General features: G+C 35.7%; 1 protein-coding gene across 2 annotated transcripts; it reads right to left on the minus strand.

Annotated features, from left to right (window-relative positions):
• Positions 1–1,061: 1,061 nt before the first annotated feature.
• Positions 1,062–6,421, minus strand: LOC100148479 (XK-related protein 8). 2 transcript variants are annotated; one of them, XR_015516812.1, is made up of 4 exons: positions 5,382–6,421; positions 3,787–3,980; positions 1,461–2,354; positions 1,062–1,369 (listed from the first exon to the last, which is right to left on the minus strand). XR_015516812.1 is itself a non-coding variant. In XM_087295806.1 (3 exons), the coding sequence occupies exons 1-3, from the start codon at positions 5,687–5,689 to the stop codon at positions 1,618–1,620; spliced, it is 1,239 nt and encodes a 412-aa protein (XP_087151932.1). In that variant the 5' UTR covers positions 5,690–5,708; the 3' UTR covers positions 1,062–1,617. The 2 variants fall into 2 exon arrangements, 1 of the variants encoding a protein (XP_087151932.1); XM_087295806.1 differs by having other exon boundaries at positions 1,062–2,354; positions 5,382–5,708.
• Between the last annotated feature and the right edge of the window lie 10,491 nt (positions 6,422–16,912).

Here is a 16,912-nt window from a genome sequence, read left to right on the forward strand (position 1 = left end):
AAAAATGTAGAGTTTACTAGCAAGCGAGAGTTGGTAAATGAGCATTGACACACACAATAATCCGACAAAGAGTAACAAGAGGGAACAGGTATATAAGGAGGGGCCAATAGACTGAAATGGAAACAGGAGAGAAATGCTTGCGTGCTAGCCCTGATTGAGAGGAGAAACAGCTGAAGTTAACAACACAGAAGATTAGATCAAACATGGCTTGTAACAAAACCGCTGACAAATCTCTGGAAAAAAAAAATAAATAAAATAAATAAATATATATATATATATATATATATATATATATATATATATATATATATATATATATATATATAACAAGTATTATTATTATTAGCCTGCTTTATAAGGTGGTCATGGTTACAACTGAATTAATTACAAAATAACTGTATAAAATGGCAAAATATGAAATGATAAAACATATGATATAAATTGCACCCAGCTTAAATGTAAAATTAAAGTTACCAGAGGTAGAAGAGGAGACACAGGGGGAGACAGAAAGAGACAAAGAGAGCAGGCCTAGAAGTTAGCCTGGTTGCAGTAGTGTCAGAGAAGATAGACTCCAGAGGAGGAGAGGAGCAGAGCAGGAAAGCGCAGAGACGGGAAAAGAGGCAGAGCAGAGCAGAGTTTACCAACTATTTTGTATCAAGCCCAAATAATTTCAAACTGACAATCAACATGTGACTACATCGTAAAAACCCCCAAAGTCCACACACCAGGCCCTGATCTAGTCAGTATCTTTCTTTGGAATTTGTGTGAGCCTTCCTTGGTTAAAAAGATCATATAAACAAATGCATATAATTTTCATTCCTACATAATCATAAGGTGAGGTAAAAGTTACCTCCATATTCTAGGTAAAAACCAGTAAATTGTTAAGTATTGTTAATAATTCTAATGCTTTACTTTTAGAATGATAGGACTTTTAAATTGCTTATAAAAATACATTTTAAGGCTGGTTTGCTTCCGCTTATAAACAGCCAATGTTAAAATTATTGAGACAGCCAATCAAATGAAAATAGGCGGAGTTTACAATCCAAAGCGGCAGCGCAAAGTGTGAGCATCAATTTATTAGGGTGTTATGCATTGAAACATTTATTGACAACTTTTGAAAATATTTTGTGTTCTGTTGAAAAAAAAGTGATTAATGTTATCCCTGAATGTGACAAACATGCTTTTGACAAAGCTGTGTTTTGTATGTAAAATGTTTATTGTGTTTGGGGTTTTGACAATGGCATACAATGGCTAAAGATCTGGAATACAACTGTTACCACTGCTGATGCAAATACACACAATTCTCCAAATCTGTTCCTAACACTAACCATATCATATCTAAACAACATCAACAACAATAACAAAATGTCTTGCAAAACCACATAAGTACACTATCTAATAGTTCATCTCTTTTAATGCAAATACATGGCATTTACAGACACAAAACACAAATGTGGCACCTTCATGTTTAAATGATCTTAAACAATAAATACTTTTTTAGCAAAATGTTTTTGTAAAAAAAAAAAAAAAAAAATTATTAGAATTTTCTGTGTAATAAATTATTATACATTTAGGAAAAGGATGAGTGATGTTGGAAAGATGTGTGCAGGGAAATAACTAGAAGAAATTAGCAGCCAAAGTCCTGCTTCTCTTGACAGCTCCAGTGACAGGTGGAGCAGGACCTTCATCTGCAATTGCAGGCGACCCTTCAAAGTCTCCAGAGTCTGTCGTATTGCGAAAGCCTACTGAGTCTACTTTAAATATTGGTGTTGGTTTACTGGGTTCAGCTATTTTGTTTTTGTCACAGGTAGGATGAAACCATCTGTAGTATATTATTTCCACTAGAATTCCAATCACATACAAACCCAGTAGTGTTGGAACCACTATATAAGGATTTAACGTACTCCAACTGTCTGCATACTCAACCACCTTCCAGCACCAGAAGCCCAGCAGCAAAATCGTGTCCAAACCCATGAGACTATAATAAACGACACTCTTTAATTTTATACTTCCTTCAGACACGTTAAACCAGCTGAAGTACCAGATGAGTCCAACAGTAGCTCTGTAAAGCCATTCCCAATGACTTTTCATTAGATCTGTTTTCTGGCTCCAGGCCACCAAAACCAGCACCATCCACGAAGATAGAAAATGAGCAGTGATGTAGCACGGGAATACACTGCAGAAGAGCGCCAGAGCGGCCACACGGGGAATCATCAGCAGAAAGTTCCACAGGAAGTAGAAAGCAGTCGAGGTCCATCTCATCTTGTGTTTATCTTCAAGAAAAGCACGCATGCCGCGGTGGTACGTGGTAACAGTACTGGCAATTGAGGCCACTGATGAGAGGAGTTTCAAACCTGAGATGAAAAGACCATTGCAGGTTATTAACAATATCACACAAGCAAGTAAAGCAGTTAAAGAGATAATTCACTAAGAGATTTAATTTCTGTCATCATTTACTCAGCGTCTACCTGATCCAAACCTATCTGAGTTTCTTCTGCTGAACATATAGGTACAAAATGAATATCCATAGTATTTTTAGATGTCTGTGGATGTCAATGGCTGCTGGTTTCCAAGAGTCTTTAGAATTTTTATTTTTTTTATCTTAATCTGAGTGTAAACTCATGAGGAACAAGGATTGTAGTTAATCCAGGTTGTAAATAAAATGTTAAATTAAATCCAAAATCAAACTGATTTAAATATTAAATTTGAACATTAAATCATATTTTTGTAGTAATTTAATACTTCATTATTTTTCATATGTAAAATATTGGTGTATTGCTGTACATCTTGTGCATATTAAGCAATGTGTACGCATCTTTTGGACCCACATAGGTGCATAACTAAGGCCCTACTCACACTAGGTACAGTTGCCTCGAACCGGGCCAAAGCACGCTTGTCCCCCCTCCCGTCTCCCCTGACGGCCTGCACTCACACCACAAATGGGCCTCGGCACACTTACGTCATCGCTGCTGCGCTGTTCAGTGAGAAGCACACTCTCACTCAGCAGCACAGTAGAGATTTCTCTAGTTAAATCATTTCAGTCGATTTGATAGGCAGTGACATGCAGTCAAATATTTCGCCAAACAGTCCTTAGGGATGCGGTGACATGCAGTCAGATATTTCGCCGAACAGATCCGCCACTTTTTGCGCTCATAATCATAAAGCTCTCGTGCTGCAGGAATGAGGAGGTCTGCTGAAGCCGCGCAGCTGTCGTGCAGTGAGGGGTTTGCGTCTTTAATAAACTACGGCAGTTTTTGTTCACTGAACAGTAAGAATTATTAATAAATCCATATGAAACAGCCCCTTAAAAGTCATGTCTCGCTTTCAGTTTCGGGCTTTGGCGCGTTTTGCACTCACACACAAGCGTACCGCGCCAAAGCCCAAGTGAACCGCGCTCAGGCACACCTCTTCCAACCGGGCCAGGGCCGGCCAAGTGAACCGTGCTTGAGCCCGATTCAGCGCACTCACACTTCTCAAACGATCCGGAAAAACGGGCCTGGGCACGGTACGGATGGCATAGTGTGAGTAGGCCCTAACACGCTCTTTAAATAATAAAATGTAATTTAGACCAGCTTTTGGTCTGTTTCAGTTGCCCTAAAATTGCAACGAGCCAACTTTGCACCTTAACACAACTCCTTTTCAGACCAGCCATGTGCCTGGTGCCGTATTGCGCCGGGTGTATGATAGATACCTTAAAACTTGAAATTATTTGATTAGATTAAAGCTGCAACCACTTAAAGAAAATATAACATTGATGAAAAAAAAAGATCTGGATTTGAAACAGACCTGTTAAAATCTCCAACTCTCCTCTTTGTAGAGTTAAAGTCATCATGAGTATGAGCTGCGGAGCACTTTCAGAAAACGCCTCAAATAGACGAAGCATCTGAAGATCATGGCTCAGATACACAGCTACACCCTCGGTGAAAGTATTAGTTTGACGAAAAAAATGCGTCGTCGAGATCTCCATCAGCCCAGTATACCTGTGAACACAAGGTAGTGAGCACTTTACAACAGCCAACAATGATGCCATTTATTCCATATGTCATTCCATATTATATGTAACAAATATATTTTGTACAGAAACATGTATGTATATAACATATATGTACAGAAACATGGATTAAATTAAATTTAAGACTTTTTAACATATTTTAAGACCATTTTGAATGAAATTTGAATATACAGTGATAAATGCTAAGCATTTTTTTTTAAATCTATCAAAATATAATTATAATTTAATACATTCAATAATAATTTAATAATAAATAAATAAAAGGTCAGGTCAGTATCCTCAGCAGTAAATAAATGGAGAACATTTTAACAAATGTTACTGTAAGGAAAGTAACTAAACGCCATTTGTAAATAAAAAGTTAAAAGTTCTATTGAGATGGATTGTTGGTGATTGTGTTAATGCCCAGATTGTGTAGCTATTCATGAATGATGGAACATAAGGACCGGTTTAAAAAAGATTTAAGACCTACAACTCAATATTTATGTGAATTTAAGACTTTTTAAGACATTAAAACATTTTCTTTGGAGATTTTAGGCATTTTTAGACTTTTTAAGTCTACTCTGAGAAACTTTAAATGAAACTTTATGAAAGTGTTTAAGTTAACTTTATATAATTTTATTTTTTTTTTTATTCAGATGTACGCAGATTATTCTATTACAATGGGCTATATGCACACAGACTTTTCATTTTCAGTCAGCCAGCTCAATCACTTCCGGCGAACTGTCACGCCATTACAAAATCACCACATTTAAGATCTGATTTCTTTAAAAATCCGTGATCTTCACTGTGTGACTGAGATACAATTTAAAGTGGGTATCATATCGGACAAGAATCGATCTATTAAATTCTATTTTTCTACAAAATGTCTTTTACACCAGTATTTTCAATGGAGTTACAGAGCTAGACTCCTGCTTTTAACGATGCTTGTGTTTAAACGATCTTTCATTTAGTTTATGCTTGAACATCTAAATAAATACTTACGTCTATTTAATGGATTGCATTTTATTTACATTAGAATATCGATGCTGTAAAAGGAACCTTATGAAAATGAAAATAGTCATATAAACCTTTCACCGAAAGCTTATCGTTGGCTGAAAAATACTAGCTGTGCCTATAACCCATTGTAAAATAACGTGAAGATGTACTTAAGTATTTTGCAAGTAGGTCAGAAAGCACTCCAAATTTAATTTATCTGAATTTAACATACATGTAACACATTTTCATTTAACTGAATATATCATGTAGAGTATTTGAAAACATAAAATTCAGCACACATCAATTCTTGTTCAGCAATATAGATTTTTACAAGAAAGAAATAGTGTGCTTCTTTTTTCAAAACAGTTGTAACTGATATGCAGATGTCACATACCTGAGGTAAACACCAAGCTGCAGAAAGTGGAATGGTTTGATCAATTTTTTTTTCTTTGCAAATTTCTCCACCTTAGTTTCAAGCTCATCCAAAGAGTCAGAGTACCAGACCCAACTGAATATCTGTAATAGCACTGAGGAGCCCAGTAGAAAAAAGATCATCAGCCCCATAGACACATAATTCTCCTCCTGATAAAGTGACACAACAGTCAAGATGTCCATTACTACATCCAGCAGGAAAAATAACAACCCCACCCAAGAAAACAGATATTCCCATAAAGAGTAATGAAAAGGAAAGCTCTCCTCCATGGTGCAGTCCAGTGCATGAAACCTTATAGTGACAGCTAACACACGCTTTCCATTTTTATACACTTGAACAGAGTTGAAACAGAAAGTAATCTTTGGACCCACGCCTAAACTCCTTCCTGTTTTTGAATAAGTCATGTGTTGAGAAGTGGTGTTTGACGCCACCTAAACATTTGAACATATTTGCATGTTGCATGTGTTTGCCTTCTGTGTTTGACTTATAAACCTAGTCATTATGGCAAAGATAAAAGAATCAGTTTCTAGAAATGTAGTTTTCATGTATGTATACAGAGATTTACTGTATTTTAAAACTAAAATTTAAGGAAATTTCTGTAATTAACCGTCTGTTATTTTATAGTAGATGTCTGTTTTTTAATAGTGGTTATTTAAAGCTCCCCAGCTGCAGGAAAAAAAGGTAAAATAAGAAATTTTATTTCCAGTTTAGTTAAGTCTTTAAATGTCACTTTAAGCTGAATACTCGTATCTTGAATATATCTAGTAAAATATTAATATTATGTACCATTCATTATGTATGTATCATTATGGCAAAGATAAAATAAATCAGTTACTAGAAATGAAGTTTTTAAATATGTTTATCCATTTCTCAGTGAATATAGGCAATGTATTTTGGTGCATTTAAACAAAACAGATTCATTAAACAGATATTTATTAAAATATTTTTGTCACCAAACATATTTAGAAAATGAAAGGTAATACAATTAAATTCAAGCAAAATATTGCAAAAAAAAAAAAGTTTTTTAAATGTGTATTCAAAAATTTTCTATAACATAAATTTGGGTGTTCTGGTTTTTGGAGCGTTATCATAAGTTATTTTGTTAGATAAGCTCCAGATTTGGCTTCAGTACTGACTAATCTAATGTTAATGCACAAATATAATAGTGTCGGTATGTAAGTGACACCACCTAAACTTGAACAGACTTGCATGAATGTCGATGTGTTTGCTTTGTGTTTAATTAAAAAATATTTTAAATATATTATACATATTAAAATTATTTTATAAGATAATTAATAATTCGCTCATCGGTTATGATTTAAATAAATATAAATAAATGTAAATATTTGACAAACTACCACAAGATGAAGTTGATAACTAACTTTATCCCATTTCTTCAGGAATGTTTTCAACCAATTAAGTCTTAAACCTTTATTGCCAATCCATATTCTTTCCTCATTTTTCATGCATTAGGTACAAAACATCATTTCTGCATTAAGCCACATAGTGTGAAATCTCATTCATGATCTTAGCACAAATAATTTTAGCAATGAAGCTCAATACATGGTTGGGGGCTTGTACAGACATAAACATCTATGGTAACAGCCACACTTGTCTCAGCAAACTCAAACAAAAAATAAAAAGGGTCATATTTTCTAGATTCAATCCTAATTTATCTTACAGAGGGTTAAAGGGATACCAGAAGTAGCAGACATCGTTTTAATCATTTTCATCACCCAATAAGATTTCAGTCTAGCTGGAAAAATTCCCAGCTGTTCTTTTTTAAACAAAAAATAAAAACAAAATAAAAAATAAACAATAACTGCTGTCAAGGAGCCTACATTCAAGTATGTGGCAGTAGATCCATGGACACAACAAAATGTAAGACACTAGAGACTAGATAGTGTACAGTACATGAGTTTATTTGAAACAGAATATTTAATATAGAGACCTTTCAAAAAGTCCTGAAAGCCATAACCGATGATGAAATTATATCACACTGCACACATCATTACGAGGCATGTTTGTCATCATTGCTCATCAGAGGTAAGCCGTATCCAAACTTCCAGACTTGTGATGCAAAAACACGCACTACATATGACAAATGACTAATAATGAAACTGCAACCAAAAATCCCATTTTCAGGAACTTCTTTTAAGGAACATTTAAAATTGTGTAATTTTAGAATACAGGAAAACAATTTGAGCTTATAATAATAAGTAATGTGATAAAATACATAATAAATATGTAAATTGAACAATAAAATAAATAGGAATATCACTTATGTGATACAACACTTACATAAAATAAGGCTAGCACTCTGAGGCTGATTTGGGTATTTAGTTACAATCTTCTTGGGTGTAAAGTCAACTATCAACATGCTTGTCTCGAAATATGTAAGGTAATATTTATTTCACTACAAAATAACTGGTCAAAAGTAGTGTATCATTTAATTTAATCATTTATTTCGGTAATTTTAGTGATGAATTATCAGCTTCATTACTCCAGTCCTTAGAGTCACATGATTCTTCAGAAATCAATCTAATATGAATTATTATTTTTATTGTTATTATTATTATTATTGGTAATAGTAATAAAAGCAATAATAATTTCATTTGAAACTACACACAGTAAGTAATAATAAATATTTTTTCTATTTAAAATTTATTTTGTATATTTAATAAAAGCTGCCTTTATAAACAAGATAATTTTCTTTAAAAAAAATGATTTTTTGGTTCCAGACAAAAACTTAAATCAAAAAGTTACTCCTATTCTATATTATGTAATGACGGTACTTCTTTGCATAAAGTTGAAGCAATTAAATACCTTGGCTATATTCTGACCTTTTCTTTAAATCACATATTAATCATATTGTGAGTAAAGTCAACCTTGGAATTAGTACCTTACATCGGTCTTGTTTTTCATTTAGTGTTCGCAAGAAACCTGCTCTTTAACTTATATTTCCAATTTTCGATTATTGAGATATTGTTTATCAGACTGCATCAAGATTAGACCTTGCTCTTAATACGGCATATAAAAGATTTTGCAGATTTGTTCTGGGTTGTTCTTTTTATACTTGGGGTATTAAGTATCCTTATTATTCACAACAATATTTTGCTTTTTTTCCCTTAAATTATCAAGTAAGATATTCTGTTCAGACTTTCTTTTTGTTCCTCGTTTTAACAAATCAGTTGGTAAAAGAGCCAATGAAGTGGAATAATTTACCTGCTAACATTCGTTCCATTGCATCATTTAAGGTGTTTAAGCAAACTTTGCTGTCATATTTTACTTTAGACTGTACTTGTTTTTCCTGAGGATGTTATGTGGCTAATTGATTCACTGATATGTATAGCTTTTTGTACAGTGCATCGGTGAGGCAGTGACGCAGTAGGTAGTGCTGTCGCTTCACACCAAGAAGGCCGCTGGGTCGCTAGTTCGAACCTTGGCTCAGTTAGCGTTTGCATGTTCCCCCTGCCTTCGCGTGGGTTTCCTCCGGGTTCTCCGGTTTCCCCCACAGTCCAAAGACATGTGGTACAGGTGAATTGGGTAGGTTAAATTGTCCATAGTGTATGAGTGTGTGTGTGTGTGAATATGTTTCCCAGAGATGGGTTGCGGCTGGAAGGGCATCCGCTGTGTAAAAACTTACTGGATAAGTTGGCGGTTCATTCAGCTGCAGCAACCCTGGATTAATAAAGGGACTAAGCCGACAAGAAAATGAATCAAAGAATGAGTACAGTGCATCCAGAATTCAAAGTATTCAAAATGCTTCACTTTTCCCACATTTTTTGTTACAGCCTTATTTATTTCCTTAAAATTCTACACACAATACCCCATAATGACAATGTGGAAAAAAAATATTTTTTTAATTGTTGCAAATTTATTAAAAATAAAAGCCTGTAAAATCACATGTACACAACACCCTTCAAACCCTTTGCTCATCACTTTGTTGATGCACCTTTGACAGCAATTACAGTCTCAAGTCTTTTAAAAAGTTTAGTACACCTGTCTTTGGGAATTTTAGCCCATTCCTCTTTGCAGTACCTCTCAAGCTAAATCAGGTTGGATGGGAAGTGGCGGTGTACAGCCATTTTCAGATCTCTCCAGAAATGTTCAATAGGACTTAGGTCTGGGCTCTGGCTGGGCCACTCAAGGACATTCACAGAGTTGTTGTGAAGTCACTTCATTGACATTTTGGCGGTGTGCTTTGGGTCATTGTACTGCTGGAAGATGAAGCGTTGAGGTCAAGAGCACTCTGAAGCAGGTTTTCATTCAGGATGTCTCAGTACATTGCTGCAATAATCTTTCCTTCTATCCTGACTAGTCCTCCAGTTCCTGCAGCTGAAAAACCTCCCCACAGCATGATGCTGCCACCATCATGCTTCACTGATGAGTGGTGCCTGGTTTTCTCCAAACGTAGCGCCTGGCATTCACTCCAAAGAGTTCAATTCTAGTCTCATCAGACCAAAAAATTTTGGTTCTTATGGTCTGAGAGTCCTTCAGATGCCTTTTGGCAAATTCCAGGTGGGAAGTGGCTTTCGTCTGACCACTCTACCATACAGGCCTGATTGGTGGATTGCTGCACAGATGGTTGTCCTTCTAGAAGGTTCTCCTCTCTTCACAGAAAATTACTGGAGCTCAGCCAGAGTGACCATCAGGTTATTGATCACCGCCCTAAGGCCCTTCTCCCTAATCATTCAGCTTAGATGGCCAGCCAGCTCTAGGGGGAGTCCTGGTGGTTCCAAACATCTTCCACTTTCGGATGATAGAGACCACTGTGCTCATTGGAACATTCAGAGCAGCAGAAATTTTTATGTAACCTTCCCCAGCTTTGTGCCTCCAGACAATCCTGTCTCAGTTACTACTTCCCCTTTTGTTAATGTTTGTGTGTGTGTGTTTTCTTGTGGGACCCTCTTAAAAATTAGATGGTACATCTCAAGGGGTTTGTCCTAATGAACAAATAACTAAAACATGAAAATAAATAAATAAATAAACTGACCGCAAACTTTTGACCGGTAGTGTATATGTGTAAATATACTGAAATGTTTATTATTTAGATTGGTGAATTAAATATATGTAAAACAAATTATATTTAAATATAATTATATATGCAAATGGATTTTTGTACTTTTTGTATTTATATGCAAACACACAGTGAGTCCACATATATAGTGTGAATACAAACATTTATTTTGGATATGATTTTGACAGCACTTTTCCAAACCTTTGAGTTTCTTCTGTTAAACTATTGTCCTGACTGGACAAAACCACACTGAGACATTGCTCGAAATATCTTTAATTATAAAACTAAAACATCAATAGGTGAATAATGACAGCACTGTACATTTGGAATAAACTGACTTACAAAATCAGATTGTATGATTCCCTTTCCGAAACCACCTTCTCAGGAAAAAAAAAGACTTTTTGACATTTTTTAAAACAAAACAAACATTTTTTTTTAAAAAACTTAGAATAGTTATAAGTACATCCAAAGAACCTGCCACTTTATTAAGTACATCTGTTGAACTGTGGCTAATCTGTGTCTATATCTAATCAGCCAATCACATGCCAGCAACTCAAAGAATTCAGGCATGTAAGCAAATATGCAGATGATCAAATCGAGCATAAGAATGGGGAAGAAAGGTGATATAAATGACATATGATATGATGTTGGATGTCGGTGCCAGACAGGCTGGTCTGAGTATTTCAAAAACTGCTGATATACTGACATTTTTCTCCACAACCATCTCTAGGTTTAGAGAATAGTGAGTGGCAGTTCTGTGGACAAACAAATGCCTTGTTGATGCCAAAGGTCAGAGGAGAATGAGCAGACTGGTTTTAGCCAATAGAAAAGGCAACAGCAACTCAAATAACAATTCATTAGATCCGGGTTTGCAGAAAAGCATCTCTGAATCATGTTGACGCAACATGTCAAACCATGAAGCTGACTAATTCACACAGACTCACCAACATCAGACCAGAGAAAACTGGTTGAAAGATTGTTTGAGGAGTCTCAAATTTGGCTTTAGCATTCAGATAAATAAATCACATGACATTGTAGATCCATCCTGCCTGCTATCAATAGCTCAAGCCACTGGTGGTGTAGTGTGTGAGAGGTATTATTGTCTTGCCACATTTTGTACCATTTAAGCATCATTTATACACAGTAGCTTGCTTAAGTACTATCTATCTATTTATGACCACAGCAGCTACTTCCATCAGGATAATGTGTCATGTCTTAAGGGGCAAAATAGGTGTTTTAAATAGAACAATGAGTTTACTATACTCAAATGGCCTTTACAGAGACCAGGGGCCTAATGTATCATTGCTGTGTACGCACAAAAAATTTGCGCACGGCAGGTTTCACACTCATGTTTGGATATACTAACGATGAAATTAACGTGAGAATGTGCGTTGGTCTGCGCCAATCTCATGTCTGGCGTACGTGTATCTCTTGTGTGTTTGTTTTATCCACAGACTGATTTCAAGTGGCTGCCATTTTTAAAAGCAAAATTGAGGCTGCGGTGGGAAGAAACCCAGAAGTATCATTGGGGTTACATAGGAATGTTGTGTACCTGGCTGAATACCTTACCAGCGAAGAGAAAGTGACACACATTTATCATTTCGCCACCTTCCGAGCGACCTGAACATCCGTTCTGAATGAATGGTGAAAATAAAAAGGGATATCAGAGCTCATTTTCAGCTACGTCAAGGGAAATTGCGCTAGTTAGCTAAAGTTTTTTTTTCTGAAACACACTTTTTAGATGTCATTTATCAAACTTGAGTAAATGAACCAATTTTTTCACTATATTAGACTCGTCACAATACTGACTTTAACCTTTAACGTCTATTACCCACTAACATTTAAGGCACTGTTGATGGCTCTTAAAACAGTGCTGATTGTGTTCACATGCTCAACAGAAATGCTTGTGATTGGCCGAGAAGGTCATCCGTTCACCCACCGCTGTTTACCAAGCACAAACACAGACGAGCGATCTGCTTGATGACTTGACTGATCTTCACGGCTGCTTTGCGCTCCAGTCTCCGTGTATCTGTGTTTGCACGGGTCGAAGAGCGGTAAAATGAAGAGTGCAAACACAGATACACGGAGACTTTAGCGCGAAGCAGCCGTGAAGATCAGTCGAGTCAATTGACGGTTTTGAAACTTCAGTACCGGGACAACACTATTACAAACAACACGAAGATGCGCTAAAGAGGAATGCAGTGTTATATCGCTCACCCGGTGACACAGGCTGAAGCAGGAAAGCGTCCCCACGATGTTTAACTGGTGCCATAAGCTGAAGCCTTGGTGTATCACTCTTAAAGAGATTGTGATGTTGTTTGATGCTAAATTGCTTTTAATTGTTTAAATTCAACTGATCTGAATGGTATTAAAGTGATGTTCACACCATTTTTGCATTTTGAAATCTCTGCAACAGCTGGAGGTTTGTAGTCCACAGCATGTTACTGCAATGTTTACAGTGCTGATCCTATACTTCCGGGTTTCTTCCCACCGCAGCCTCGCTTTGGTTCTTTAAAATGGCAGCCGTGTGAAATAAGCGTATTGGCAACTCCTAGAGGCAATTATTTTGCACTACAAAGTATTGCACCAACACATGTGAAAAACATTGCTATTAATTCTTAATTGATAAAATGGGTTAATTGACACAATAAATATATATATATATATATATATATATATATATATATATATATACACACACACACACACACACACACACACACACACACACACACACACACATATATATATATATACTTTTTTTTTTTTTTTAACCAATTATGTGATTTAGAACATATACAAGCATTTGCAAATGTATACAACCCTTAGTCAATGGCAATGGCAGTGTTGGCCTTATTAGAAGACATTCGAGGCTCCAAGGTGGCAGGGTGCGCGATGGGTGGCTTCTTGGTAAGTGATGTATTTAAAGATATTATTAGACTTTACCCCTCCATTTCTGTGTTTAAGTCTGTTTTAATGACCTATCTCTTTTCTATCACTTTGAATACTCCTTGATAACTGTTTTATTGGTTTTATTTGTTAAATGTTTTTTTAATATTCTGCTTCTCTGTCTTTTGCACTCCTATGTACATCACTTTGATCAACCTTGGTTGTTTTTAAATGTGATTTACAAATAAATACTGATGTTCTTGATTAATCCAGATAAGTTTTTATTTTATTATTTTTTTGTGTGTAATTATTTAACTGCATATCTGGAGACCACGGTTATCCATTAAAGACGTGGCTGTTAACACCCCTCAACAACCCACAAACTGACCAAGAGCGCAGATACAATGATGCCCACTCTCGCACTCGGTCAGTGGGCAATTGGGCAGCTGAAATGTAGGTAGCGCTGCCTTGATAAGAGCAGAGAGGAGCTGCTATACACCCTAATAAAGTGTTCCGCTAATACATTTGTGTCTTCCACAGACATGGATACTACTCCAGACAGTAAAGTGTGACTGTGCGCCGCTGTTCTCCTTTTAACCTGCAACTTTACACCGGACCATTTCTTTTTTAATTCACTCACAGTGCGATGTTCAGACCCCACTGAGTTAACAGCGTCAGCTAAACTATATATATATATATATATATATATATATATATATATATATATATATATATATATATATATATATATATATATATATATATTTTTTTTTTTTTTTTTTTTATTAATTCTGGACGACAAACTTGCAAATAACACAGAACACAGTTCTTCTCCTGTCTACCTGCGATAGGAGCACCTCCAATACACATTCTGTGAAGTTTCTCTTCTTGCTTGCTTTTGCCATTGTTTTTTCGTTTGGTTTTGCCAAAGTTATTACCATATTTATATGGGGAAGGAGGCAGGGAAGGGTTTTGTGCTCATGCACGTGCGCTCAGTTTCACGTTAATTCAGGTGTACAAAGAGAATATGCCTGGGATTCCACGTACGCAGTGTTTCATACATCTGAATTTTTTACTGCGTATGCTCATTTACAGCTTTGTCTATACGCAATGTTTTAGAATGAATTCAATACAAGTCTTTGTACATGAGGCCCCAGATCTCAATCCAATAGAGCGCCTTTAAGATGTGCCAAAATGAGAAATTCATAAACATGGAAATGCAGCTAATAAATCAGCAGCAACAGCATGATAATATCATGTCAACATGGACTGAAACCTTGTTGAAATTACATTACATCCAGAAAAAAAGTATTCATAGCTTCACCTTTTCCACCCTTTTGTATGTTACAGTCATATTCCAAAACAGATTAAATTCATGGATTTCCTCAAAATTCTACACGCAATATCCCATAATGACAAAGAGGAAAAGAGATTTTTTTAAATGGTTGCAAATTTATTAAAAATAAAAAAACTGAAAAATCACTTGTACACAAGTGTTCACAGCCTTTGCTCAATACTGTGTACTTTTTGAATATGATTCCAAAAGCTTGGCACACCAGTCTTTTGCCCATCAGGGTCTTAGTCAGGGAGGTGATCAATAACCCAATGGTCACCTAGTCTGAGCTCCAGTGTTCTCTGTGGAGAGAGGAGAACCTTACAGAAGGACATCCATCTGTGCAGCAATCCACCAATCAGGCCTGTATGGTAGAGTGGCCTGACAGGAGTGGCCCCCACTCACCGCCTGAAATTTGTGAAAAGGCGCCTGAAGGACTCTCAGACCATAACAAACTAAATTTGTACTGCAGAATTTTGAAGAAATTAATTAATTTAATCCATTTTGAAATAAGGCTGCAACATAAAAAATGTTGAATGAATACTATGAATAAGCACTATATTACTTTCCGGATGCACTGTATGCCAGAAATATTAAAGTCGGCATGAAACAGGAGTTAATATTGTACATTCTTCACATATCATGGCAGACATCTAATCGAAATGATCCTAAAATCTAAAAAAAAAGTAGGTAGCCCCAACATAAAGGCAATCCATATGACATGAAGTGAAGTCATTTCGAAAAGGGGGAGGAAAGGTTATGGTATTTCCTTAAAGATTATGACGGCAAATGCATTTTTACAAGAGAATATGAGGTGCACAGAAATAACAAGCAATACTACATTTAATATGAGAATAAACTTTGACTTCATGCCAACTTTAAGACATTTCTAAAGGGAAAATTGGGTGTACAGTGGGGAAAAAGTATTTAACACGTCATTATTTTTCTGAGAAAAATATTCTAAAGAAGCTGCTGACATGGAATTGAACCAGGTTTTGATAAAACCTAAACCATACAAACATAAAAATATAACAAAACTAAAAACATTGTTATGTGTAATGACACAAGAAGAAAGTACTGAACTACTGAAATGTATATAATACTTTAAGGCTTTTTTTGGTGAAGGCATAAAGATGCCTCTCTATTGGATTCAAGTCAGGTGACTGGCTGGGCCATTCTACATCTCTCTGGAAGCATTTGAGAGTTTCCTTGGCTGTGTTTTGGATCATTGTCTTGCTGAAATGTCCACTCTGGCTTCATTTTCATCCTCCTGCTAATGTTCATTTTGGACTAAAGCAACCAATATAAATTTATAATGATAAAAGGCAGACGGTTGCTGAACAACTACTGAGAGAATTCAGCTGCTGTCTGGGCTTTCACTGCTTTTCTATACCTCCCTTACATCCTTCATGTGTTTTATACTTTTTTTCCTGCGTCATTTCATTACACAAAACTTAATTTGTCAACTAAATAACACTGTTTTCTTTGCATATATGGATTTCTTTGGTTGTTACCAACATCTCGTAATTTTGAGTCAACAGCACCTTTAGAAATATGTTTTCTGAAAAAAAAAGTGACATGTTGAATACTTATTTCCCCCACTGTATAAAAAGGTGCAGAAGAATGTATATGTACAAAATATATAAATATGGCACCATGAATAAGGCACCAATTTCTTCCTATATTTTAAATCTACATAATAAAGAAAAGTCAAATATTCACTGAATCAGATTCCACAGTAACTCATCTTCATGCGAGTACAACATTTTGAATGAATCGCAAAGAACAGTGGTTCTCAAACTCTGGTACGTGTACCACTAGTGGTACACGGGCTTCTTTCTATACAGTAGGTATGCGGAGGAATGAAATGTCATGTACATGCTGCATATATTTCTAAAGTTATTAAAAATGATGTATATAATATGCCATATATGACATAAAGCCTACTTAGACCTACTACGCTACTGTATTTCAATACTGCTCATTTTGGTGGTACTTGGAGAGACTATTTTTCTGAGGGTGTACTTGATGAAAAAAGTTTAAGAACCACTGGCATAGAAAACAGCTTATATTTTGTTAAATAACATATAGCCATCGAAAAACTTCATTTGTTTAAAATAACAGCTATATTCTCTTGAAAAACACTTTGATGGCTTTAAGTTGTTTTGTCCTGTTTTAAGCTTATCAGCTCACCCAAAATCTGTTTTGTTCTTTAGATCTTTAATATGACAGTGGGAAAGTCATGAGAAC

This window comes from Danio rerio, chromosome 19, assembly GCF_052040795.2.
Source record: "Danio rerio strain M-AB ecotype USA chromosome 19, GRCz13ab, whole genome shotgun sequence".
NCBI lineage: Eukaryota > Metazoa > Chordata > Actinopteri > Cypriniformes > Danionidae > Danio > Danio rerio.

Bases quoted from the DNA above. Each gene is read 5' to 3' on its own strand.
- LOC100148479 (XM_087295806.1), bottom strand. From the start codon at position 5,689: ATGGAGGAGAGCTTTCCTTTTCATTACTCTTTATGGGAATATCTGTTT. The intron at 3,981-5,381 runs GTATGTGACATC...TTGTGTTCACAG, and splicing joins CAGCTTGGTGTTTACCTCAG to GTATACTGGGCTGATGGAGA. The intron at 2,355-3,786 runs GTCTGTTTCAAA...TTTTCATCTCAG, and splicing joins AGAGTTGGAGATTTTAACAG to GTTTGAAACTCCTCTCATCA.